Genomic DNA, 26,063 nt, shown 5'->3' on the forward strand with positions numbered 1-26,063 from the left:
TTCAGATTCAGATTTACTTTATTGTCATTTGTGTACACGTGTATACAGAACGAAATGTCGATACATCTGACCCGCACAGGTTCTTTGAACGTCAGCCGGGATAGATAAGATTAACCCTTCGTCAGAATTTTAGCGCAGCAGTTCGTCATCTCGCGGTCCCCCCCAAAAACATTTTCAAGCTAAAAGCTCTACACAACATCACTCTAAATACTGCTGTGTTGAGGCAAAGTAGTGACATCTGATGATCATATTGAATAGTTAAGTACTTGAGGATGTATCCTTCTCCATGCATTGGTGGCCACCACATTAAAGGGACCTATTTTTCTACAAACAAGCCTGCAATGAAGGAAAAACAAAACAAGTCATGTTTATTTGTATAGCCCTAGATCCCAAGCAGTCTCAAAGGACTGCACAGACCACAGTCTATTGCAGACTACAGACTATTATTAAACCTTCCCCTGATCTAAAACCTACACGAGGGCAAGGAAAAACTCAAAAACCTCAACATGAGGAAAATGAAGAAACTATGAGGAGGGACCGCAAGAACAACATTAGATCATTCATTACTTTGATAAATCAAGGTGTACCTTTTTCTAAGGTGAATGAAACGGATTATATGTGTGATACAAAACCAATTATGAAGTGACTGGCCTTCCTGTAATCAGCATTAATCACAAAATATGGGAGCAATTTGCTTATGTCGATATTATCGATGATTTTTCATCAACGAAAGCCAGAAAGTCAGAGTTTAGTTTGTTTTCTTTTCATCATACAACTACATTTTCTTTAATGTGTGTTATTGTGTGATTTGCTGTATAAGAATAGTAATCAGTTTTATTATTTCATATAATTGTTCTTTTCAGTGTTCTGGATAAATATTTAACATTTTTATGTCCACAGTATATTTGTTTTTCGAATTTCAGTATTTTTTGATAAATATTTGCCAATTTTATGTATATTGCGAATTTATAATTATCATTTGAGAATTTATGCAATTAACAAATATATGTACCTCTTTTAAATTTGTGTTAAATTTGTGTCTTGGCAATTTTTCGGTGGGGAAAGGGAGCACTTGGAGGTAGTCTCACCCAGGGAGTAACTATTATTTACTTAAGTGTGTTATTGTGAAATGGTTAACGTCACAGGACTTGACTTCAAAGTTATAATTAAAAGGAAAAAAGAAATGCTGCAAATACGTGCGAACCTATGAGCAAAAGTTGACAATCATCCCAACTCTTGTTAACACAAGTCATTCATCGCAGGCCAAGCCGCTCATGGAAGATTAGTAATGCGCAATTACTAAGGCGTGTGATTGGCATGATGTTGTTGTTTTTGCCAGCACATCAACATCCCTGTAAAGTGAAACTAAAACTTTTTACAGCAGATGACAGTATAAATGTTACAAATATTTGCATGATTATAAATGAAGGATTCTACATTTTGAGCACAGCTAATACATACCTGTCAACCTGTACGGTTTTGTACGACGTACAAGGAAATCTGTACGGAAAAACGCAAATTTGTCAATGATGGGTACCATCCGGTAAACACCGACTATCACGAAACAGCAAATCAATCAAATCAAAGGAGTTCGCCGCAGAAGCCTCAATCTCGGTATCGTTTTTTCGTTGCAAAAGAAGTGAGCGGTTTGATGCTACTCTGCGCATGCACCTGCCGCCTGGGTATTTCCCATCATGCATCATTCCGACAAAGAAAAATACATGGTGGACGATTATTTTGTATTTTGTACGGGAAAATACGACAGTTTGTACGGGCATGGAGCCGTGGAGGTTGACAGGTATGCTAATACTTTAAAAAGCATGTGTACCCAGCATATGGCAGCCCCCTCTTCAGACCTTTTAATTATACAGTAGGGCTGCACGATTAACTGAAATCTAATCGATATAGCGATGTGACGGTGTGTGACAGTGTAATCGCAAACCAATGCGTTTTTTTTTTCAAGGATTCACGTTATTAAATTGATTGACCGAGTGTTTGGCCAACAAGAATTGTCACATAACAGAGTTTAACATCGCCGGCCAATCGGAAGCAGGTTTTAATGGCACCACCCAATAGAGGCGAGGCAAAGTTTGCAAGATGTGTGTGCACGACTTTGATAAACTGGTGTAAAGCTGCCAGTCAGCCAAACATTGCGTACACAAATGGCCACCAAAACAAACGGCACCGTTTGTAGCTTTACCGTCTCGTTACATTGAAAATAAATTCATTAATTAAATAGGATTCCGAGGAAAGTCAGAAAAGCGGGTGCCTGGATTTTAATGACGTCTGGGAATTGACTGAGGCGGCGTCAGATGGCAAAGCTAACAGCTAGCCTAAAAACTCTTAAACCACAACTGCTGAACGTTGCTAGTCACCAACACCAGATCTATTACCAATAAAATGGATGACTTGGACTTTTTGGAAGGTGTGCAGCCCGCTACATCTGGCATAAAAGTGGCACAGCATTTGACAAAAAAAAAACCAAGATGCCAACAGCCTCAGGACAACTTGCAGTGGTTGACGAAATAACAGTGTTTATCAGAAGATCCTGAAGGAGAACGTCCAGCCTTCAGTTCGTGTCGCCAAATTCAAGCGTGCTAGGATCGTGTAGCAGGACAACTATCCAAAACACATCTACAAATCCACCTCTGAATGTCCCCCCCAAAAAATCAAAACGAATTTTAGATTGTGTGACCTTAAACGGGCAGTTCATGCTCGAAACCCTCCAACCTGGCAGATTTGAAACAGTTTTGCAAAGAAAATTGGGCAAAAATTCCTCCACAGATTACCAATAATCGTAGAAGTTTGATATCTTTTATCACTGTCAAAGGTAGATTCAGGGGGAGATGACTTCACAGAGTAGCAGATAGGTCTAGATTTACGGGCTCCTTCATAATTCAAATCAACAAAAATTGATTTTGTATTTCTTTGGGTTATTGCTGTGTGAAAATTAATATTGGTTAGATGATCTGAAACATTTTTGGGTGATAAATATGCAAAAAATACACAGAAATTAGGGGGGGGGGGCAAATACTTTTTCATGGCACAGTTTATATTATATATATTTTTTTCTTTTTAATTGAGCATCAATGTGCTCTGAAACTGTCCCTTTAAGAGATACAGTAGCCCCGAAACTCCCGCATGCTAGATAAGAGTATGGAAATTTACGATTTCCTCTGAAATGCAATATGATTCTGCTACAACATTAGACGTAAAGTGATGGAAAACAGAAAATTACTGTCATTACTCACTTTTCCTGAGCTCTTGCGGTTTGAATCGCTATCATCATCACAATCAGCACAATAACCACACCGACAACAGGAAGGGTTATTCCTGTTTCAGACAGTCGCCCAACTGTAAAAAAAAAAACAAAATAGAGGGGACTTTTATCATGTTTTTGTTTCATTGGTAACGCTGGACAATTCTGTCGAAAACAATTGTCGGAAGATAAAGTCTGATTTACAGTCTTTTATGGAAAATTATTTAGTCTTTACAGGTCAACTGTTTATGATCAAATTAAGGATTTATTCCCCCCCTCCAAAAAAGCATGGAACATTTTTTCTGCCTTATTGCCCCGCGCTACACAAAAGGTATACAACTCAAGCTCTTTTAAGGTGTGTACATGTAATTTCATACAGTATTATTATTCAAAACACACAGCAAGATTGAAAGAGAAAGAGAAAGACTTTCACTTTCTTTCTTACTAGAATTTGAGGCGGTTGAGTAATAGGCCAGTAACAGATAAGAAATTGCTGTATTTGAAAACTTAATTGTCTGTTTTAATATTCAAAACATATTTGAGGTCATGGCTACTTAAAGTCCTCAAATGATTGCTGCTCGCCAACGATAAGAAATCTCTCTGATATCTTTCCTTTTTTTTTTTAAATCACATGTCAGAGATTGAAATTCCACCAGCTCAAGTCAGGTCACACTTAAGGGAAACAAAAAAATGTTTTCCTTTTACATGCATATTTAGTTCTAACATTATTTAATCATATACAAGCATATTACACATAAGTAATACTTACTATATAGTATTTTGTTATAATAATGTTTTTATTCTGGGTACTGGTGGTTCAAAACAAAATAATTAAATAAGTCAGGTTTCCATCTCTTTCTATACAGCAATTTCACTTTGCGATCCCCACGTTAGAACGGATTGAAGTTGTATCCTGGGGGGCTACGGTTTTATTTAAGTCCAGTTTTATTTCTTGGTAGAATTTCCATTATTGACCTGAAATGACACTGCGGGCTAAATGCCAAAGACTTCTGCGGCTCATTTCAGAATTCAAAATTATGAATATTTATTGTCATTGTCAATGCAGCTCAGGATGGGCACCACCAAGCTGTGCTTGTCCAAAACACACCACAGGATGAATAAAAAAGTGTGCGCATAATGTCACCCTCAAATAAGCTAGTGCGGCCAAAAGTGATGAAGTGCTAGGCAGGAAATACACTTCTAATGGACTTCCTTAATGGAATTATTGAGGAATTAACATTCCTTAATTGAATCATTTCCTCACTCTTAACTTGCACGTGAAATAGAAAGAAAGTAGATGAACAAGACAAAGCGAAAGGGGAAGTAATGGGTTTGGGCTTTAATCTCTGTAGTTTGTGCTAATGAACCAAATTGCCCCCTAAAAAAAATTCAGCATCCGTGAGCCTTGTTTCAAAGACAATACACAAGTAATGGACATAAACTGAAAATGTTTGTTTAAATCTGCTTTGAATTCAGACCGAAGCAACATACGTACCAATCTCTTCATCCTCTATCATTTTCTCCATGCCAGGATCCCAAGTAAAGGGAACCGTCTGCCTTTGTTCTCGATAACTGCTGTACTGCACCACACAGTCAGCATGCCCGCTCCAACTCCCGGACACATACAACGTGGCACTCTGACTGCTGGTGAATGTGCCGTCCGGGTTTGCCAACGTGTCCGTCGGCGTGTGGTGAAAAGCCGTATCGTTTGGTGTTAAGTACCACTGCATGGTGGCTGCCGGTTTCCCTGTGGCGGAGCAGCTGAAGACGACGGACGCGGTTTTGTTGGTGAACCTACTATCGGGGCGGCTTACCGTTGCTTTCATTGCAGATATGCCTACAACAGAGCGACGTGCAGTCAGGGGAGGCAGGTGAGACACATGGACTAGAAGGTGCACATAAAAACCCCAAATTGGCCAGAAATTTGAAAGTACGGCTTGTAATAAGTGCGCCTTATGTACTACAAAACACAGTGGATAAGATTGGAAATGCATACAGTATTCATATGTGTAGTAACTACACAAGGTTTTGAGGTAGTATACTACTGTTTTTGAGCAATGATTGATCAATCAAAAAACATCGCTGACCAAAATAGCAAAACATTGTATGCGACAAAAGTCGAACAAGGTCACTGCGGTGAGAGCACCGACTCTTAACCGCAAGACAACCAGTGATACAGATGACCAAATGAAGAAAACAGAAATTGCGTCCTAAAAAAATAAATAAACGCAAAGTATGATTTATCATCAGATACACCAAAGAGTTGTTTCTCTTATCATCCTTTTTGGCGTTTGATTATATTTTTCAGGACAACTTTCTGTTTTCTCCATTCCCTAACATTTGTTTCTGGCACTGTGAGTAAAAATAATGTAGTGTGGTAATGAGGTCAAATCGAATGTCTTTTCGTATGTCTTCTGCATCGTAAGTAGGTCTAGCGGTTAGGTTGCGGTGCACTTGCTGCCACAACACGGGTTCAATCCCTATTGCAGACAAACAAATGTGACTTAACATGATGTATATTTGTAGGTATTTATTTATGTATACATGCATTTCTACATATGGCAGGATTGGTCCTCCGTAACTGTGCCATACTAGTCATGAACCTCACTGCACGTCACTGCTACAACCTATGGCGAATGACTCTGGTCTAAAAAGGAACATCAAACATAGTCTCTTTGCCTAACGTGTTACCTCGTACTGTGAGGCAGCTCTCCTTTCTTCTAGAGCCCTTCGGGTACCTGTTGAAAATACAGATGTAGCAACATTCATCTGCCCAAGTTGCGTTCTTAAGGGTGAGGGACGCCGAGCTGAGCGATTTCTCATGGAGAACCACCTTCCCCTGGTAAGGCTGGTTGATGTGCTGTCCATACTGATTGCTGTAGGACGCTATATTCTCAAAGGAATTATTCCGCAGACGCTTCTGCCATGTGACCTGAAGCACATCTGAGGCAAAATCAAGACATTAGGGCAAAATCAGCTGATTTTCTTGAGAGATAAACTAAATGTTGTTGGGGAAGTTTCCATTTAAGCAAATGTCCAAGATTCAAATCGCAATAGTTAAATGAGCTTGGGCGTCGGCAACTGGCGGTTTAGGAGCTATACAGAGGCTCTTATTGCTGGGGAGTGGATCCATGAAACTGGTTTACAAATTGAAAAAGGTGGGGGAGGGAAATGTATTTGTTGTTTCGCTCTCTCTCTGGTATTGTGTTGTAAAAACACAGGATACTGGTGGTCGCCTCGAGCGCAGCATTTTCATACATTGTGATGAGAAGTTGTGCTCTCAGGCTTGAACTCCTGCCTAGAGCACTAAGTTAGTTATTTGTTATATATAAGTAGCAATGCTAAACTACAGGGCTGCTCGCCTCTACTTATTTTCCTCTCTCCACTGTCCGGTGTTCAAAGAGCTTTGCGGCCCAAGCTCCACCGCTTTCAAATGGGGCAGTGTCACAAGCTGCTGTTTTTTTGCACTATTTTCTATCACCCAGCTACTAGTGAATGTGAATGAATGAATAATGTGAATTTCCCTTAGGGCACATATGTCAAAGTCAAGGCCCGCGGGCCACATCAGGCCCGCGAGAGGGTTTTACCTGGCCCGCGTGACGATATCAATATATTATTAGATCCGGCCCGCAGGCCGCTGCAAGCCAGCAGCCCGCAGTACGCATGAATACTACATTTCCCACAATGCAACGGGGACGCGCCGAGCGGGAAGAAAACGGGGGGGCGGTTTGATTTATTCAGCAGTGGATAAGCAACAGTCATTAGCAAACAGCAAAAATGGCTAAACGGAAGGTGGACAATGAAAACTGGGGCTTTCAAACAAGGTGGGAGTTGGAGTACATGTTCACGGAGGTAGCTGGAAAACCTGTGTGTCTGCTAAGTGGAGAAAGTGTGGCGGTGATGAAAGAGTTTAATATTAGACGGCATCATGAAACAAAACACACGCCTCAAACAAGTAATGTAGAGTTGTAGTAATACAGTACTGTATATAAATGTATGTAAATACAGTAATAATACAGTAATGTTTCCCGTGCAATTACACATTTGAAGTTTTTACTCCGTTCAAGTTTAAAAGTTAAATATGCACATAAAGAAGGTCTTGTTTTTTGTTGTTGCCCTCGGGAATTTTAAAGCTTTAATTGTCTATGTTGACTATGTTGTTTTTGTTTGCCGACTCTGTCCTGGGAGTGTTTTTCGGCTTTTCATGGAAAATAGATCTTGATGTCTTTTGATGAAATTGTCTCCTATTTAGCAGAGAAAATGACTTTTGATTGTTATTATTTGATAATCAGTAATTCCTTTTTTTCACACTAACCCAGAGAAAGCACAGAAAGGAAAGTCAATGTACATTTGAACAGGACAGATGAGGTCCAGTGTGTTGATTGCTATTGGTTTTAAGTAACAAGAGATTTTTGCACTTTATTTTATTGTATTTCGAGGCAATATTTCCTTTTAATAATTTCAGATGATTGAATGATAGAAAATGGTTATGAGTTGTTGTTATGAGATATGTTACGAGTTTTTTATATAAAGAACATTTGTATTTTGTGCCTGCTGAAATTAAAAATGACTGACAGAGTCATAAGAAAATATTGCTTTATTTATCCAATCATATTGTAATATATTTGTTGTGTTTTCAGTAGGTTAAATCTTGGTTTCAGTAAAGATTGGACAGTCCGGCCCTCGGCATGTAGCCAAATGTTTTATTTGGCCCTCGGTCCATTTGACTTTGACACCCCTGCCTTAGGGGATGAATAAAGTATCTATCTATCTATCTATCTATCTATCTATCTATCTATCTATCTATCTATCTATCTAGTATCATTATGCATGTTCACCTTTGTTCTTTTTCGAATCCTCAAAATAAAAATCATATCAAAATTAGATGTCTTTATTGCATTTCTTTAATTTTATCAACGCAATATAACATACTGTAATTCATTACTATTTCTAGGACCCAAAGCACTGTGTGACTCGTAAAACAGAGATTAATTATACATGCAGACTTAGGCTTACTTCATATAAAACACTCATGTGAAGAGTTTGATTTCTTCCTTGAAGTTTTATTTTCTGCCCCACTGCAAAAGTGGCAAGTCCTAATATAGTTGTAAAGTTGTATTCATCCATATGTAGTGTACGTCTAAGCTTCTGGCAAGCCATACTCACACGACAAACACGCAGCGCTGAAGCAGAGGGAACAAGGACGGTAATTTGTTGAATTTGGTAAGTAACATGAAATTCTCCTCTATTTAATGGTAAAAGTTAAAATTTGGAAACGACTCGTATTTGCATAATAAAGTAATTCTCCTTTTGCCTGCATACCGGTAATCGTAATACGGTACTCGCAAATGCCAGTAGCTCGGATTGCTTTAAAATTCAAATGTTCAGTATTCAATCAAATTATTTCTTGGATGTAAATGTAGTCGTTATTATCGCACACAGAGCTGTCAAATATTGCAAAGAGAATTTTAGATTTGGTGAAAAATTCCCACTAGCTTTAAGAGAGACATTTGGTCTTTGCCGCTTACCTTTCTGGTCCGGTAACTCACATTTGTAGTAGGCGTCTTCGCCATATAGTACGTCTTTGTCCCCATAACCTGTTATCTGCGAGCTGGTGATGGCTGCAACAAACAAAAGTAGTGGTGACTAAAAATACTCTACTAAGCAATCCAGTAATGCACAAACAAAAGTTAGTTAAATAAGACAAATACAAACTATGTCGATTTTGTGTGTGCAAGGCTTTTGCTCACCCATTAAGATACTGCAACTGACGAGAAACAAATGCCACATCTTTCTGCAGACTGTTTGAATTTTACATCAAAACGAAACCAAAAGCCTAAGGCAAAGCATGGCCCAGATTTAACGTCTCTATTCTCTCACTTGCTTACCATTAACGATATCTTAATGCATGACAAAAATATAGAAATGCATCTTGTCTGTATACCCCACGCCAGATTTATACAGTCAATTTGTGACTATTACAGTATTTAATTGCGACATTTTGTAATTAAATGCGCATGCAAGTCAAAAACATTCATTCCATAACCACGGGGTAGCGCTGACGAGCCTTTTTTGGTTTTACAAAGGCTGCTGGGAGATGGTGTCCCAAATACGGTAACGACGAACTATTCATAAATTATGAAATGAAAACGAGTTATTCAACAGAAACGTACCTTTTACACCTTTATTAAGTAATAAAACTGAGCTAAAACCAGGGTATTTTGTGTGTGAGGTGTTTAGGAGCGCCCTGTCTTTGTATGGGAACTGCTATCTGGTTGCTACTCTGTTAAGCTAGCGACCAATACTAGCTTCAGTAGTTGCTAATCTATTTGGCTTCCAGTCTAACGTTGAATTTGAAAAAAAAAGAACCTACAGCTATACATGATACTCATTAAAATTACATTGATGACTTACCATAAAATATATCCAAATGTATCTAACAAAATATGTCAAGCAAATTCAAACTCGGATTTTGGAAAATAAAACAATGCAAATCTCAGGTCGATTGATGGCTTCAACTGGACTGATATAATATTGGTCGACTCTAGTTGACTAAAATGAAAAGTTTAGCTAGAATAATCGACCAAACATACCCCCAAGCAATTCAAAACAGTGGTTAGCACATTGTGCGAATGGTTCCCGGTTCGAAACTCGGTGGAAACATTTGGCCTGGATAGGGATGGGTGCCACCAGGCTGTACTTGCCCAAGATACACCACAGTAAATGGTGCCCTTACGATCCGTGTGGTTAAGGGATTTATCCAACCACAGCAGCATCCATGCTAACCTGCTCCGCGTCTTACACATTTATTTATCTTCGTTTGCCTGTTGCTCACGTTACTTTCGCATATCTCCTCAGATCCTGCTCGTTGCTGTTGATGTTGTGATGCATTGAAGAGCACACATGGTAAGTGCTGCTATGTGATTTTGCAAGTTGTGCGTGGCTTTGATTGCCCTTCTCCAAAAACAAACACATTAAATAGATGTTATAATCTATCCATCCCTGCACCCTTATCCTCAGTAGAGTCACTGGGGTGCTTGAGCCCATCTCAGCCATCTTCAGGCAGTGGACAAGGGACATCCTGAACTGGTTGCCAGTCACAGGGCACACTAGGGACAACTTGGAGCGGCCAATCAACATGACATGCATATTTTGGGGAATGTGGGAGGAAACCGGAGTGCCCGGAAGAAACCCACTCAGGCACAGGGAGGCAGCGTTAGCTGGACTTGAACCCTGAACCCTCCGTACTGTAGGGCTGCGTGCCAACCACCCACCCACCGTGCTGCCTATTTTATAATCGTTACTGGTTACTAGGCAGGACAAATGCCACAGGGGCTATTCGGGAAAAACTGGATGTTTACGGAACGGCTGGTGTTCTGCCATGTTTTCCTGCTCGGGCGAATTTTCCTACCAGATGCTGATTTGACTACACCGTAACAGTAAAATAACATTTTCATCATTTGCGTGTATTTTATATATCATATATTCAAAAACACGTATTTAATAATCTCGCCCTAGTAGCAAGGAAGGGTAGAACACGGCGGCATTTTTGCAAAGAAAGAAATTTTGCGAGCCTCAAAATTGACGTTTTTGCCTCTTATACAACGCTGGTCCATATAGTTAATGAACAAAATGCTTTTTTTTTTTTTTTTTTTTTTTTTTTTTTTTAATGAAAGCAAGTAAATCTGGATGAAAATAGTGGCTCATCTGACCAGTTCACATTTATAGTAGCTTAATTCCCACATACTTTTTCAGATTCAGATCTACTTTATTGTCATTCTAGTACGCGTGTATACAGAACGAAATGTCGATGCATCTGACCCCCACAGTTTCCTTGAATGTACAGATATAAATAAAGTTGTATTTCACATATGTCAGAGTCAAGGCCCGCGGGCCAAATCAGGCCCGCGAGAGGGTTTTACCTGGCCCGCGTGACGATATCAATATATTATTAGATCCGGCCCGCAGGCCGCTGCAAGCCAGCCGCCCGCAGTACGCATGAATACTACATTTCCCACAATGCAACGCGGACGCGCCGAGCGGAAGCAAAGCGGGAGGCGGTTTGATTTATTCAGCAGTCGATCAGCTGCTAATGAGCATAACAGCATAAATTAGCCCACAGATAACCATTACCAATGGCTAAACGGAAGGTGGACACTGAAAACCGGGGCTTTCAAACAAGGTTGGAGTTGGAGTACATGTTCACGGAGGTAGCTGGAAAACTTGTGTGTCTGCTATGTGGAGAAAGTGTGGGGGTGATGAAAGAGTATAATATTAGACGGCATCATGAAACTAAACACACGCCTCAAACAAGTAATGTAGAGTTGTAGTAATACAGTACTGTATATAAATGTATGTAAATACAGTAATAATACAGTAATGTTTCCTGTGCAATTACACATTTGAAGTTTTTACTCCGTTCAAGTTTAAAAGTTAAATATGCACATAAAGAAGGTCTTGTTTTTTGTTGTTCCCCTCGGGAATTTTAAAGCTCTATTGTCTATGTTGACTATGTTGTTTTTGTTTGCCGACTCTGTCCTGGGAGTGTTTCTTGTTTTTCGGCTTTTCATGGAAAATAGATCTTGATGTGGACAACAGTCTTTTGATAAAATTGTCTCCTATTTAGCAGAGAAAATGACTTTTGATTGTTATTATTTGTTAATCAGTAATTCCTTTTTTTCACACTAACCCAGAAAAAGCCCAGAAAGGAAAGCCAATGTACATTTGAGCAGGACAGATGAGGTCTAGTGTGTTGATTGCTATTGGTTTTAAGTAACAAGAGAATTTTGCACTTTATTTTATTGTATTTCGAGGCAATATTTCCTTTTAATAATTTCAGATGATTGAATGATAGAAAATGGTTATGAGTTGTTGTTATGAGTTTTTTATATAAAGGACATTTGTATTTCGTGCCTGCTGAAATTAAAATGACTGACAGAGTCATAAGAAAATATGGCTTTATTTATCCAATCATATTGTAATATATTTGTTGTGTTTTCAGTAGGTTAAATCTTGGTTTCAGTAAAGATTGGTCAGTCCGGCCCTCGGCTTGTAGCCAAATGTTTTATTCGGCCCTCCGTCCATTTGACTTTGACACCCCTGTTGTATTGTATTTTGGCTACGTATAGTATTTTACCATAGTGCAGATAGTGCAAGAAGAGTAGCTAACCAGATGTGCAAAATGGGCAGTCAGGTTAACAAGTCAGGTACACAGTAACATTAACACTGTAACAATAACGCTGTAATTACAATAGTGCAGAGAGCAATGTGCAAGGAGTGGCAAGCTATAAAAAAAACTGCCAGTAGTGCTAAAAGTCAGATTAGCAGCCGTTTAGATTTAAGTTAACTATATGTTAGATTGACCATTTAACAGTCTAATGGCCAGGGGGACTAGACTATTGCGGAGCCTGGTGGTCCTGCACCGCACACTGCAGTACCTCTTCCCAGAGGCTAGCAGAGTGAACAGTCCATGATGGGGGTGAAAGGGGTCCCCGGTAATGTTCTTAGCATGGGATAGGCAGCGCTTCTGGCCAATGTCCTGAATGGAGTACTGTACTGTAACTTAAATTTTAGAAGCATTGATTTTCCATTGCTTGCACACACTTTGAATACTGTGTTATTAATATTAAACCCATCGACACTAACAATTTTTATTAAATATGTGTTATTGAATATGTATTATATAAAATACACGCAAATAATGAAAATGTTATATTTCGGTTATAGTCGAATCAGCCTCCGCCAGGCCGTTTTGCCCAAGTAGGAAATTATGGCAGAACTCCAGCTCATGTCAAGGTGGATTTTGGGTTTTGCTTAGTAGGATTTTGATGTTTTAAGTAGCCGACTTAAAATGTGTGTAGTGAAGCTACTTCATAAGAATTATAAGGGTTTAGTGTAAAGTCTAACAATCTGTTGGGAAGGGAAATGCAACTTTGTTTTCAAATGACCGATACTGTACATAGGTAAAAAGGTTTTCATATATATAAGAATATTTTTTCTCCTCCTTGGCAAAGTGGGCCTGACTTTGGTTAGTAAACTCCCGGACTAACAAAGGGACAAGACATTTTATACCAGGTTCTGACCACATTCACAAGAATACACAGAGGGGAAGAGGCAGGGGTGTTACATGTCAGCACATTTAATGGTGCAAGGGACTGAAAGGGCAGACAAGTTAGCAAAAAGGACTGAAATTAAAGGAATCATTGGTAAGGCGAAAACAAGAAGTGTAAGTAACTCATTTAATCCCAGATGTTTCTCTCAAATGGGAAGAGCCGGTGCCAGCTAATTTTTCCTTTTTTGACAAAGTTTTGAAGGTCTAAAGAAAATGTAGTTTTGTAGCCATAAAGGCATATGGCATATAAAAAGAACTTGAACCCCCTATGTCATTAGGACAAAAGGATGTTCCTAGCTTTTACCAAGAACAGTTTAACATTATTTAATTAAGTTTCCTGAAAATACTCGTTTTCAAGAAAATTCCTGAAAAAACGACTTTTCGTGAAAGCATGCATTTCAATCAGAACATTCACTTCAGTGATTTTTTTTTTTTTACATATGTGATACATGCAATATTGAAACAATATTTTCCACAAGGGACTTTGCTTGCAAAATATGATTGTATTGCAAGAACACTGAACCTATGCAAGAACTTTTCAGTGCCTGATGTTTCTGGTGACGTGATCACACTGTCGGTCACCATTGCAATCGTGTTCCTCACGATGTGCACGAAACATCATCCCTCTCCGCTCCAAAGATTAAAAGGAACTTTGTCATCATTTTTAGAAGGAAAAAAAAGTTTTGTTGACACGTTAACTGTCTGTACTTGTCAATATCTTTGCTACTCTCACCACACTGCTTCACTATGCTTACTTGCCATATGGGCCGACACACACACTCATTTCCCGAAAAAAGAAAGCAACACTAGGAAGTGGGGGCTTCCTTTTTTGTTGACAAAGATCTGATCAAAGCTACTCCTGCCATATAATGGTGATTTATAATATTTATAATTCCCATAGGCTTTATACTTACTGATGAGCAGTGCCAACCCCTCTATAATGTTATTCTTTTTTAAAAATAAAACAAGAAAAATGTATTTTTAAGTTTTAGCACTCATGGACTATGCTTCTTAAAACATTTATATGTTATAGCATCGAATGAGTTAAGGGAAAAACAAGTATAAATGGCATCACATGTGGGACAAGAAGCACAGAGGATGGCACCTGTAAAAATTTAACAAAATGTTTGGACAACAAGGGTTGAAGGCAAAAACAGAAGCAAGGAGACTAATGACAAAACTAAGGATTGTATACAATGCTTATACAAAACATTAAAACTGATAGGGAAACATAACACTGAATTGTGTGAAGACTGACAGAAATATGAATCAGTAGAGCATTTAATAATGGACTGCACAAGGTATAAGAAGATGAATAAGTGGCATTTAGAAGAAGGTGTAAAGAAAAAAATCCCTGAAAAGGTTATTGGACATGACAGAGTAGCACAAGTAGATTAATTTTGTCATTTTTTGGTAACTACAAGCTTTGTCTCCTTAATGATCATGTTTTTTTCTTCTCATTTTAGCATCATACAAGCTTTAACCCATAACGAATAAATACAGGGAAAATAAGGTATTGGACCGACTCATAAAGTCTTTACAAAGAACAAAAGATTCTGAATGAGAAAAGAATTGTTAGAGCTAGTTCAGGAAATAGCATTGCCATGATGTCCTGACGGAAACCAATTACAGGCCAGCCTTTTATTTGATGCTCACTAATATCAGACAGGTATCTTAGAGATGTAATTTGCATTTAACGAAAAAAAAAAATTTTGAAAAAGTCCCCCCAAAGAAGGCCCCTAACCAAAATGACTGAAAAATGATGTCAAAAATGACCGAAAAAATTGAATGAAAAACGACAAAGACACAAATCACAGATAAAGAAATGACCCACAAACAAAAATAAACAACAAAACCTGAAAAACTTCAGAAAATGGACCAGAAAACAACTTTAAAAAAAACACCCCCCAAAACCCACCGAAAACTGACCCAAAAGTGCTTGCTTGGGGTTGTCCATCGATTCGATGATGACCATCTTCTTTTAATTGTGAGTCTGCTGATGTTTGAAGAGTCCGATAGCAAGCACTGGATACTCCATCGCCGCCAGACTTTTGTGGTCGGGGACTCAGGTAAAAGAAGATACCTGCGCAATGATGGTTTTTAAAGTGGCGTAAGGGGTGCGCTTTCCCCAACGCCACTATCTTGATTGTAGAGAAGACGGTTCCAGTGGCAAGGGAGACCCTAGACGACCGGCATCTTCCTACAACTGCAGACGGCTGCCGGGATCCAGGTCTGTGGGAAACCGCCTCAAAGCGTGCCGCCACCAGCTTTTTGGGATCACTCTTAGTCTGGACTCTACCCTTCGACCTGTTCGGCTTGGGTAACCCTGCCAGGAGTACGAGACTCCCGCCGACATAGCTCTAGGGGTCATTGAGACGCGCAAAGTGCCCCACCACGATAAGGTGGTGATCCGTCGGGGCACAAACCCAAAAGTAACTCGCAGTCAAACGCACAAACACCGCAAACTTTTGGGCAAGCAAACTAATTAGTTGTTTTTCTTGTAAAGTAACATAAATGCCATAAAGAGGGACCAAAAGAACATCTTGCTCCACAGCGTAAAGTTTAAATGTCATAATGTGGGCACTCCATATCCTGGGGTCTACATTCTCAAGTCATTTTTTTTCTTCGCAGGAGGCAACAAATACTCAACTGCCCTGGTTTTCCAAACCCGTGTATGGTCGATACTGGCAGCACTACCATCAGGCGATGGCTTGGCACGTGCGGCACAGGCGAGCCTACCAAAAGGCCTTGGAGGCTGCTCACGGCCCCGCATATCCCTGCCAGCGAGCGCGCTACGCCGACTGGCACGCCAGCCAAAACGACAGCACAGAAACGGAAAGTAGCTCCGACGACGACATTGAATGCGACGTCAGTAACATGGAAATCAGCGAGGAGCTCCGGGAGTATTTTGCCCAAACTGAGAAACACAGAGAGGAATTGAGTAGGTGGATGTTCTTCATTAGGGATGAGCAATTCCAAATAGATGCATATTAAGATGCCGGGGGTTGGTGGGAATATTTTTCAAACAGAGATTTGAATATACTGTAATTGTAGAGGAGGGAAAATGTTATTAATTTGTGTGTTTTACCAACTACAGTGGTACTTCTTCTTACGAACTTCGTTCCAGGATCGTGCTCTTTACTCAAATTGCTCATGATATTTCCCCAATATTAAATCATTAAAAACTAATTGGATCGCCACCCAAAAGCATACAAGCAAACCCTAAATAGTTATAAAACCCATCTTCCTTAGCTCCAAAAATGATTCAAATATTAATTGGACATACAAAATATAGTGATAAGATAAATTAGATATTAAATAAAATACAAATTTATCATGAGGACCGTAACAAAAGTCTCCACTTGTTGCGGAGGAAGAGAGGACCTGGTGCAGGAAGAGTCACAGATATCGGATACGTGTCAACGTTTGAGTTTTCCTCGTATTTTATACGTTTTTTGATCATTTCACATTGTAAAGGCCATATAACAATTTTTTTATACGGCAATTAAAAAAAGAAAAGACCAATCACGTCTAATCCAAATCGTTTCTATCATTGTGGATTGCTAATATTTCCTTGGTATTCTACAAAGTCTGTGTTGCTGTGAGTAAACCGGTGTTGCGTTGTAAGGTTTGTTATCATTTAAAAAGGAGGATTTGGAATCATTAACAAGTGGGGTAATTGGTGGTGGTTGACATCTTTTTTGCTTCTGCTTTTAGCATCACTGCACACCTTGGTACCCACAGCAAATAAAGACAATATCAAATACAGTATTGTATTGACCAGTTTGTCTTCATGAAGCATACCAGATTCTGAACTTAAATAAAAAAGGTAAGGGCATTGTGGGATGTAGTTCTACTAATAGCATTTTATAATGCAGTGACGCAAACCAATAGCAGACCAGCATTTTATTCCGGTAGCAGATGACAACGGCATTGTAAATTGCTAATATTATCGCCGTAGTCTATCTTGTGGTCAGTAAATAGGTGCCGTGTTGTGTTTACAAGGTTTAATAAGGAGTATTTGTAATCATTTACAAAAGGACCATTCGGCTGAAGTTGAAAGGTATCGGATAGAGAGACTGTTGATGACACGTAAACATTTACCGTACAATTTAAATTAAAGTTACTGTGACTTTAAATGGACATTTGCACCCTAAAAAATGACAGCATTTTGTCTTTCATAGCCGGTACTAGTTTGCATGCGCAAACTGGACGAGCTGATGCCGGCAGTGATTGATCTCGGTGGTAACCTTTGTGGCTGCTCGTGAACTGGATTTTCTTACGTATAACATCAAGTTTTATGCAAAAAAGACAAATTTTTCGTCTTTAGAGGCGCTCGTATACAGCGGTACCACTTTATAGGTTAGTCTGGGACGCGTCCCACAATTCATTACACTTTCCCCGTAGGACGGCAGCAACAACTGGAAGCCGAGCAACAGGACAATTACGTTTTAGCCGATCGGGATTTACGCAGCGCTCCATGGCAAGCTAGCGTGAACCCGCCCAGCGAGCGGCCGGGAGAGAGGCGGGTTGCCGAGATGAAGAAGCTTTATGGTGAGGATGCCGCCAAAATCTTGGCCATGGAGACGGCCATGCAGCTCACTTTCGACCGCAATTGTGACATCAAGCAACCCAAGTACTGGCCTGTCATTCCCCTCAAACTTTAGCGGTATATTTCATCACCGTATAAGAACGAATAGAGGCTTTATTTTCCCCAATAAGAAATTTCAAGATAAGTGCTAGTCCCAAGTTTGATCATGTTGCAGTCTTAAATACCCTTATTTAAGCAATACTGTGTATTTTGACTATCAATTGTCTTTCTAATAAAAACAATTTTGGATAGAATCTTTTGTGATTCTTTGCCCCCTTTTATCATTTGGTTTTAGTGACGTGCGCCAAAGCAATCCAAATTAAAAAAGAAAAGCACTCTACAGTAATCCCCCAGGTTACAGTGTCCCTGCCTTATACCCTTTTCACTTTACAGGTGCTTCTTATGATCTTTATTTGGCCCCACATAACCGCAACCTCCCCACTATACGACAACAACAAATAATTTCACATGTAAAATGTACCAAATTCAAATTTTGCTATTTTCCTACATGTGAGTATGTGAGTTAAATGCCTTATATGTTGATAAAGTAGCTTGTCAAGACATCATGAAACGCTGATCTGCTATTGGCTGAATTACCTCCCACAACACCTTTCTCATTCTTCATTTAGTGCATAATCCAGTGCGCTTTTTAGGTATTTTGGAAGTTTCAATTCTGTTTTTTTGCAATTAATTATTCGCTATGGGTCAAACACCTTCAGTAATGCTAAAAGGAAAAGCAAAAACATGGTCACCATGAAAATGAAGCTTGCTATTATTATTAAATGCCAGGGCACACGAATCACTGCCCCTCATAAAGTTGCATGGCCGTAACCAATCATCGATCTGGATTGTTATTATAACTCGGGATGCGTGTAAAGGATGAAAATGGAATGGCATGAAAACCCTTGCAAGCCAAAACTTTAATATCAGTTTTTATTTTAGTCCGCCATGTCCTGGCTCTGCATCCATCCGCTACTCCAATCGACCAGCTCAAGTCACATCACATGAATTTAATTAAAATCTAATCTTTCATTTACGTGTATGATTTACAATGTTATTTAATCGTATGCAAGTATATTACACATAATTAGTACTTAATATATAATATTTTGTTATTCTCCTGTTTTTATCCAGCGTACCAGATTTTCAGAACACATTGGCTTAGGTTTCTCTCTCCCACTATTTATCAATTTCACTTTGCCATCTCCACTTCAAAATCGACTAATGTTGTATACTGAGTTTTACTGTAGCTTATAAACAATGAAATATTTGCAAGCAAATGTTAAAGATTTAATCAAAAAGGTTCGTCAGTATTTCTCTACTGTTACACAATTTAAAATAGAAATATCCAGGGTTTGTACACTCTTTTCATGTCCAGAGTAAAGCACTTTTTAAGGACTTTTAAAGTCAATTTTCAGGCACTGTACCATTGAAAAAATAGATCCGGTGTGAATCATGAAATTTTTTTCAAATTTATGTGATATTTAGATATGCAATTTTTAATCTTGCGTGTGCATTTATCAAGACATGTTTAGATCTTGAGTAAATCGCAAATATATTTGTTTTGGAGTGAAAAAGATAGTAATGTGTAGCTTACATTTTCAGTTGCAGAAAGTTCTATCAATTACAATTGAGCACTGCGAAATGCTACCTCGATTTTTGCATGGCCCATAATAAGTCTCCATAATGGATACTTAATCCTTGCATTAAAACACATTTCATCATTTCATAGTGCATGTAATTGATCCCTAATCTTTGCACTTATACACATTTCATAGTCCCCTGTTTAGGTGCAACATCTACCAGTCCTCTCTGGCGTGACCTTAGGGGGCGATGACGCTTCAGAGGACAAAGGCATACAAACTAATAACACCCGCTGTTAATCACAAGGGAAGGAATGAAGTTGAAGAGCGAAGGCACCAGAGACCAGCGTCACTGTCATTTTTAAGCAGGTTTGTTGTGAAATGTGGCAACAATTTCAAGCATTTCTGAGCACTTCCCCCAGATTTCAAACACTTTTTAAATCTTTAAAACACAACAGTATGATTCAAGCATTTCCAAGGATTTTAAGCACAGATCCAAAATCTGAAAATTATTTCTGGCTTAAAATTTCAATCTACGATAGTATTTCAGAATGAATTAACTGGGCAGCACGGCGGCGCAGTGGTTAGCGCTTGTGCGGCACAGTTCATGTCATGTCAAATCCAGCTCCAGACTTCCTGTGCGGAGTTTGTATGTTCTCCCCGTGCTTGCGTGGGTTTCCTCCGGGCACTCCGGTTTCCTCACACATTCCAAAAACATGCATTTCAGGTGAATTGGCCGGTCCAAATTGTCCCTAGGTGTGAATGAGCGAGTGAGTTGTCTGTCCCTGTGTGCCCTGCGATTGGCTGGCAACCAGTTCAGGGTGTCCCCTGCCCACTGCCCGATGATGGCTGGGATGGGCTCCAGCACCCCCGCGACCCTACTAAGGATAAGCGGTGTAGCTGATGAGATGAGATGAGATTCTTAGGCCACTGAAGGCCACAGCCATTGTCCGGGTTCACACACCTTTCCATAACCAAATTAAAGCACTTTTTAAGCACTTGCAAACCCAATTAGCCCAATTTCTCTAGTACTAATAAAAGAGGAAATTTACCAATGGGAAATGCTAATTTTTACATGATAAATTTCCATTAGTAATCCTTACACTAGCATCTAGCAAATGAAAAACATTATAGTTAAGTATGTAGTAAGTTTGTTTATATGCTTATCTCCGTGAGATACTTTGCATATGACTGGAAAACGCAGACTTAGTGAAGCGTTAGAATCCATGCACAGTTTTTCCATACTGTACCAATATGGAATTGTTCTACATTCTAGTCATCTTTTGTATTTTCCATTTTCTGGCCATCGTCATTAAAACGGCATGTTGGTCTGATGTACCTCTACTGTTGGGCGTGATGCGCAGGGGGCGACGCATCACATGACAACAGCATACAAACTAATGCCAACTGTCGTTAATCACGAGGAAAAAAGAAATGCAATAGAAAAGTAAAGCCATCAGAGCAGGTGTTGTATGCGTCATTTTATTCTTCTTCAATTAATGTGTGGTCTATCGAGTCACACTGCCAAAAAGCGTGGCAACAATTTCAAGCACTTCAACAAAAATTCAAGTACCGTATTTTCCGCACTATAAGGCGCACCTAAAAGTCTTCATTTTTTTCAAAAGCTGACCATGCGCCTTATAATACAGTGCGCCTTATATATGGATCAATATTAAGTCGCAATGTCTTGCAACAAATGCAAGCAGCTGGCGACTAGATTTTCCCCCGATTGTCCGCGGTGTATGCTGGGATTTATATACCGGCGTTTCATTGGCTAACCAATGTGTCAATCATCATTTGAATCGATCACTATTGGCTAAAGTTATTCGGAGGTAAAGGGGGCGGATCCTTTTTATCATTTACAGGCTCGCATAGGCTAAAGGGGCGAAACAAACCCTGCAATTGGCCGAAAAAGATGTGTCAATCATCAGTTGAATCAATCACTATTGGCTTAAGTTATTCGGAGGTAAAGGGGGCGGATCCTTTTTATCATTTACAGGCTTGCATAGGCTAAAGGGGCAAAACAAAGCCTGCAATTGGCCGAAAAAGATGAATGTGAATAGCAAGTTTGGTTGTCTACGGAGAAAACATGTTTTACCATTCTCATCTCATCTCATTAGCTACACCGCTTATCCTCAGTAGGGTCGCGGGGGTGCTGGAGCCCATCCCTGCCATCATCGGGCAGTGGGCAGGGGACACCCTGAACTGGTTGCCAGCCAATCGCAGGGCACACGGGGACAGACAACTCGCTCGCTCATTCACACCTAGGGACAATTTGGACAGGCCAATTCACCTGAAATGCATGTTTTTGGAACGTGGGAGGAAACCGGAGTGCCCGGAGGAAACCCACGCAAGCACGGGGAGAACATACAAACTCCGCACAGGAAGTCTGGAGCTGGATTTGAACCCACGCAGGAGGTTCCCAAGACATGAACTGTGCTGCACATGCGCTAACCACTGCGCAACCGTGCTGCCCGTTTTACCGTTCTGTATTTGTAAATATTTTACTCTCCTGGATTTACTACACTCACGGATATGAGAGGACCATGGTTGCACATTATTATTGAACACAACGACTTCGGTGAGCTACTCCGGCTATATATTTTCCCAGTATCTTGTTTCAGAGTGATAACGATGTTTCTGTGATGGGTCTTTTTTTTAAATTAAACTCAATTCCAAGTGTTTATTGTCATATGCACAGTAAAGTTGCGAGCAAAAAAGAAAATAGAAACTAAGCAATGGTTGGCATTTCTTGAATCCCAAGACTTTAACCTTCCGAATGATATTTGGAATGATGCATTTGAGTGACATCGTACGGACACCGCATCCGCACGTGTCTACGACACGCATTTGCTTCTTTGCAAGCTTTCGGAATGTTAAGGGGGTAATAAGTTGGACTGAACTATCTGACTGTTTTGTCGACGTTCCCATTGTAGCGCCTTATAATCCGGTGCGCCTTGTGTATGGAAAATATAGGACCAAAAACTATTTTTGGGGGGTGCGCCCTATAGTGCGGAAAATACGGTACTTTTCAAACATTGAAAACACAACATTCAAACTCAAGCATTTTTAAGGATTTCAAGCACCTATGCAAACCCTGCATTATAGTTTGCCTCAATTTTGTTGCTTTTACCTCACCCTTTACCAAAAGTGCTCACAAAACCATAAAAGCGCTAAACCATAGCATAACCCACCTCACTGTCACCACATGTGACCTCCAACTTTTGTGAGTATTTTTAGGCCATATTTCTTTATGGCATCCAGATGTGCACAGCAGGGGAAAAATCTGTAAAAAAAAAAAACACAGAAGGAATCAGGTCAATTGCGACTATTATTTCATATTGTGTACGCGTGCTGCTTTTCACTTTGTCATGGTGTCGGCTGCAGGGAGCTTTGCGCCTGCCTGCGTGCACGCTCGACGTAATGCGCCTTGCTTGACTATTGTGCATCTACGTTAATCAGTTTAAAGGATTAACTGAAAAGAAACCACACTCAGTCCGCTCGCTTTCACCGTTTTGCTAAACCTGGACTTTTTTTTTGGTCCTAATCACAATGTGTTACCCTACTACTTGCTGCGAGCATCATGTTAAAGGGACAGTGTGTATTATTTAGAGCCCCCTACTGGTTAAAACTGCATTCAAAAACAAACAATACAACGATGTTTAAATTCTTGCTTGATTTAGGACATTTAGTGAACGATGGCCAGATAAAAAGACGTTTGGTGAGGTAAAATAATTTTCATTTATAGGGACAGTGTGTGCTATTTAGCACCTCCTGGTGGTAAAAAAGCGTCATTAATTACAAAAATATTAATTTAAATAATAAACAAAAATTCATGAACCATATTATAAACGTGCGTTTGCTAAAATACTAGTACGTCGGGAAATTTGCATTTATTTTACATTACAATCGCTTCACCTAGAGAAGCGGTTCTTATATAGTGGGGCGGCCGACCCTGGGGGCACGAGGTTCCGTTTGTCTTCGGGAAACTTTGACAGAATAAAGTGTCATTGCACCACCACTACAGTAGGGGCACTGGCGTTTTCACTGGCAAGGTCTTGTTTACATTTAGCCTTCACGCAGTGCATCGAGCAGAGTATAAGCATTGAGTATGAAGTGTAGAACTGTTGTCAACCATGCGCAGACGTAAACTTTAGTGGTATGGTCACGTCACAAGATCATCAGGACTGACCAAGATCATTTTCCCAGGCACAGTCCAAGGGAGTAGGAGAAGAAGACCGAGAACATGGCCGACATCATTTAGGAACGGACTTTTGCCAAATTTGCCACGACCCAAAAACAGGCCAGGGACTGTCAACAGTGGAGAATGCTGTCCAGAGTTGCGCCCTTGTTGATCCCCCGACGACCCGTGTTAGTCAAAGGATCAGTGAACCGTGAAAATGTCCTGCTCATAAGTCTATATTATTATTCTCTGTTTTATTAGAGACTTTCCCCCAATTTTCTTCAATCTTACCCTTCCAGACTGCAAATATTTTAGGCAAAAATGGAAAAACAATAAAGTAAAATAAAAAAAACATAGAAAATAAAAATACCTAGATTTATCCAAATGCTATATCAATATATTTTTGCAATGAAAGAATAAAAACTTTGCTCCAACACTGACCTCTTGATGAGGATGACTAATAAGTAGCATCCGCGGCATGAAATACAAAGGAAAGCAGAGGGCTATTTTCGCTGATTTTTTTAGATGGGTGCTGTAGCAATTTTTGTATTCATTCATTTCTATGTATTTTAATTCTTCAAATTATTATAAGAATCTTATTTTATGTTTGAACGAAATTAGTGTTACATTTGTTTTTATTCTGCTTCTTTACAAAGAAGAATGTGGTTCTTTTTTGACTATTAAACACCTGCGAAGAAGATTGCTTACATTGCCGGGGTTGGGTTATTTTGACAAATATTGTACCCTGTTGTTCTTCATTATAAATATTAATGAGCTAATCTCACTATCATTGATAACTATGTCGTTATCAATGACAATAAAGACAATTCTATCCATCCAGCCATCCATTTTCTGAGCCGCTTATCCTCACTAGGGTCACGGGGGGTGCTGGAGCTCATCCCAGCTATCTTCGGGCAGTGGGCAGGGGACAACCCGAACTTGTTGAAGACGATTCTAATTTTCTTAGTTTTAAGTGTGTGTTAAATTGTAAACTTTTAACCTTTTTTACATGTATTTATTTATCTACCGGTATAAATCAAAATGTTTTTGTTTTAAGTTCAATGTGGGATCTAAACCTCTATTACGTTGGTTCAGTCCGCCCACGTGAAATAAAAAGACCAAAGTCCGAGTTCAGATCGGAGTGACACTTTTCATTGTCTTCTTGCAAGAAGGACACCCTGGCAGAATTCTTCCTGCCAAATGTGTTCGTCACACTGTTTCACCTTTTTATGCAGTTCCAGTCATGAGAGTGCAGGATATGACTAGAAAATCATTCGTTGAAGACAGCTGAATCATGAGTTTGAATACAATGAACAATGGTGACATTCACACAGTGTGCAAGACAGGATATATCTGTTTGAGAACAACCCATCTCATTTAAACTCGAGCACAGATGAACAGATGCTGTTGTGCCATCTTGAGGAAACTTTAACCAGAAAGTCAATCATTTAGGTCAGCTCATTTAAACTCAAGCACAGATGCTTGGATTCTGTTTGGGACCTTGGGTTTTATCAGCAGGTCAGGTAGACCATACATTGTTCTTACGGGTTGAATATAAAGTCACATCAAAGAAAAAGTACCTTCAACTTTTACGGATACATCAAACCCTACACCCCACTTTTACAGAGATATGTGATATTTGACCATTAGATGTTGCTAAAGCTTTCCTTAAAGGTGGGGTGCAGGATTTAAAACTTGTGGCTTCAATTGTGACTTTAACGCCACATCAACCAGAGAAAACTTGATTTTAGAAGCTAAGCAGGGTCAGGCATGTTTAGTACTCAGAATTGAGGACCGCCTGGGAATACAAGGTGCTGTAAATAGGTAACTTTGCCGAGCGCCCTGCTGCGACAGCTCTGTGACAGTCGGTGAAAATGAATTTCTGATACTCACTGTAGCAATCAATTGAAACCTCAAGGGGACCATATAAATTGAATTATTATTTCAGCCAGGAAATGGCAGAAGAGTAACCTAACATTTGCGTGCATTTCTTAGGCACATTAGAATAAACTCTTCCTTTTTCCTCTTTTTTGGGGGTTTGTTCTGCCTGACCAGGACTGATAAAAGTAAGATAATAGCAAATAGGCGCAATTCGAAATAAAGCATAGGAGCTCTTTGAACTCAGTTGGACATTCATATGGACTAGAACCCGACTTTTAACTAAGAGAAGAAAGTTTGATTACATGACCCCGATTTTAGCTAACACTCATTGGCTCCCTATGTTCCGGTCGGGAGCCTTCACTCTGAAAATGCTGGTCTACTAGTGATCCCAAGAGCCAAGAAGAAATCCGCAGGTTCGAGAGCGTTCTCCATCCGGGCACCGGTGCTGTGGAATG

At 39.7% G+C, this 26,063-nt stretch overlaps 2 protein-coding genes across 4 annotated transcripts; one reads left to right on the forward strand and one right to left on the reverse strand.

The window, feature by feature from the left end:
* On the reverse strand, nucleotides 1-9,297 carry LOC148369700 (OX-2 membrane glycoprotein-like). Of its 2 annotated transcripts, none has more exons than XM_088331829.1 (6): nucleotides 9,010-9,295; nucleotides 8,788-8,880; nucleotides 5,951-6,202; nucleotides 4,755-5,096; nucleotides 3,252-3,354; nucleotides 1-336 (listed from the first exon to the last, which is right to left on the reverse strand). In XM_088331829.1, exons 1-6 carry the CDS (start codon nucleotides 9,047-9,049, stop codon nucleotides 246-248), a joined length of 921 nt encoding a protein of 306 aa, XP_088187955.1. In that variant the 5' UTR covers nucleotides 9,050-9,295; the 3' UTR covers nucleotides 1-245. The 2 variants fall into 2 exon arrangements, with proteins under 2 accessions (XP_088187955.1, XP_088187956.1); XM_088331830.1 differs by lacking the exon at nucleotides 1-336 and adding an exon at nucleotides 360-1,500 and having other exon boundaries at nucleotides 9,010-9,297.
* gemin8 (gem (nuclear organelle) associated protein 8) lies at nucleotides 8,400-18,215 on the forward strand. 2 transcript variants are annotated; one of them, XM_088331833.1, is made up of 4 exons: nucleotides 8,400-8,482; nucleotides 10,118-10,165; nucleotides 16,002-16,311; nucleotides 17,778-18,215. In XM_088331833.1, exons 2-4 carry the CDS (start codon nucleotides 10,163-10,165, stop codon nucleotides 18,035-18,037), a joined length of 573 nt encoding a protein of 190 aa, XP_088187959.1. In that variant the 5' UTR covers nucleotides 8,400-8,482; nucleotides 10,118-10,162; the 3' UTR covers nucleotides 18,038-18,215. The 2 variants fall into 2 exon arrangements, with proteins under 2 accessions (XP_088187959.1, XP_088187957.1); XM_088331831.1 differs by lacking the exon at nucleotides 8,400-8,482 and adding an exon at nucleotides 9,287-9,373.
* Nucleotides 18,216-26,063: the final 7,848 nt, after the last annotated feature.

The sequence above is a fragment of the Urocampus carinirostris genome, chromosome 3 (genome assembly GCF_059441175.1).
Source record: "Urocampus carinirostris isolate Australia breed hairy pipefish chromosome 3, RoL_Ucar_1.0, whole genome shotgun sequence".
NCBI classification, from domain to species: Eukaryota; Metazoa; Chordata; class Actinopteri; order Syngnathiformes; family Syngnathidae; genus Urocampus; species Urocampus carinirostris.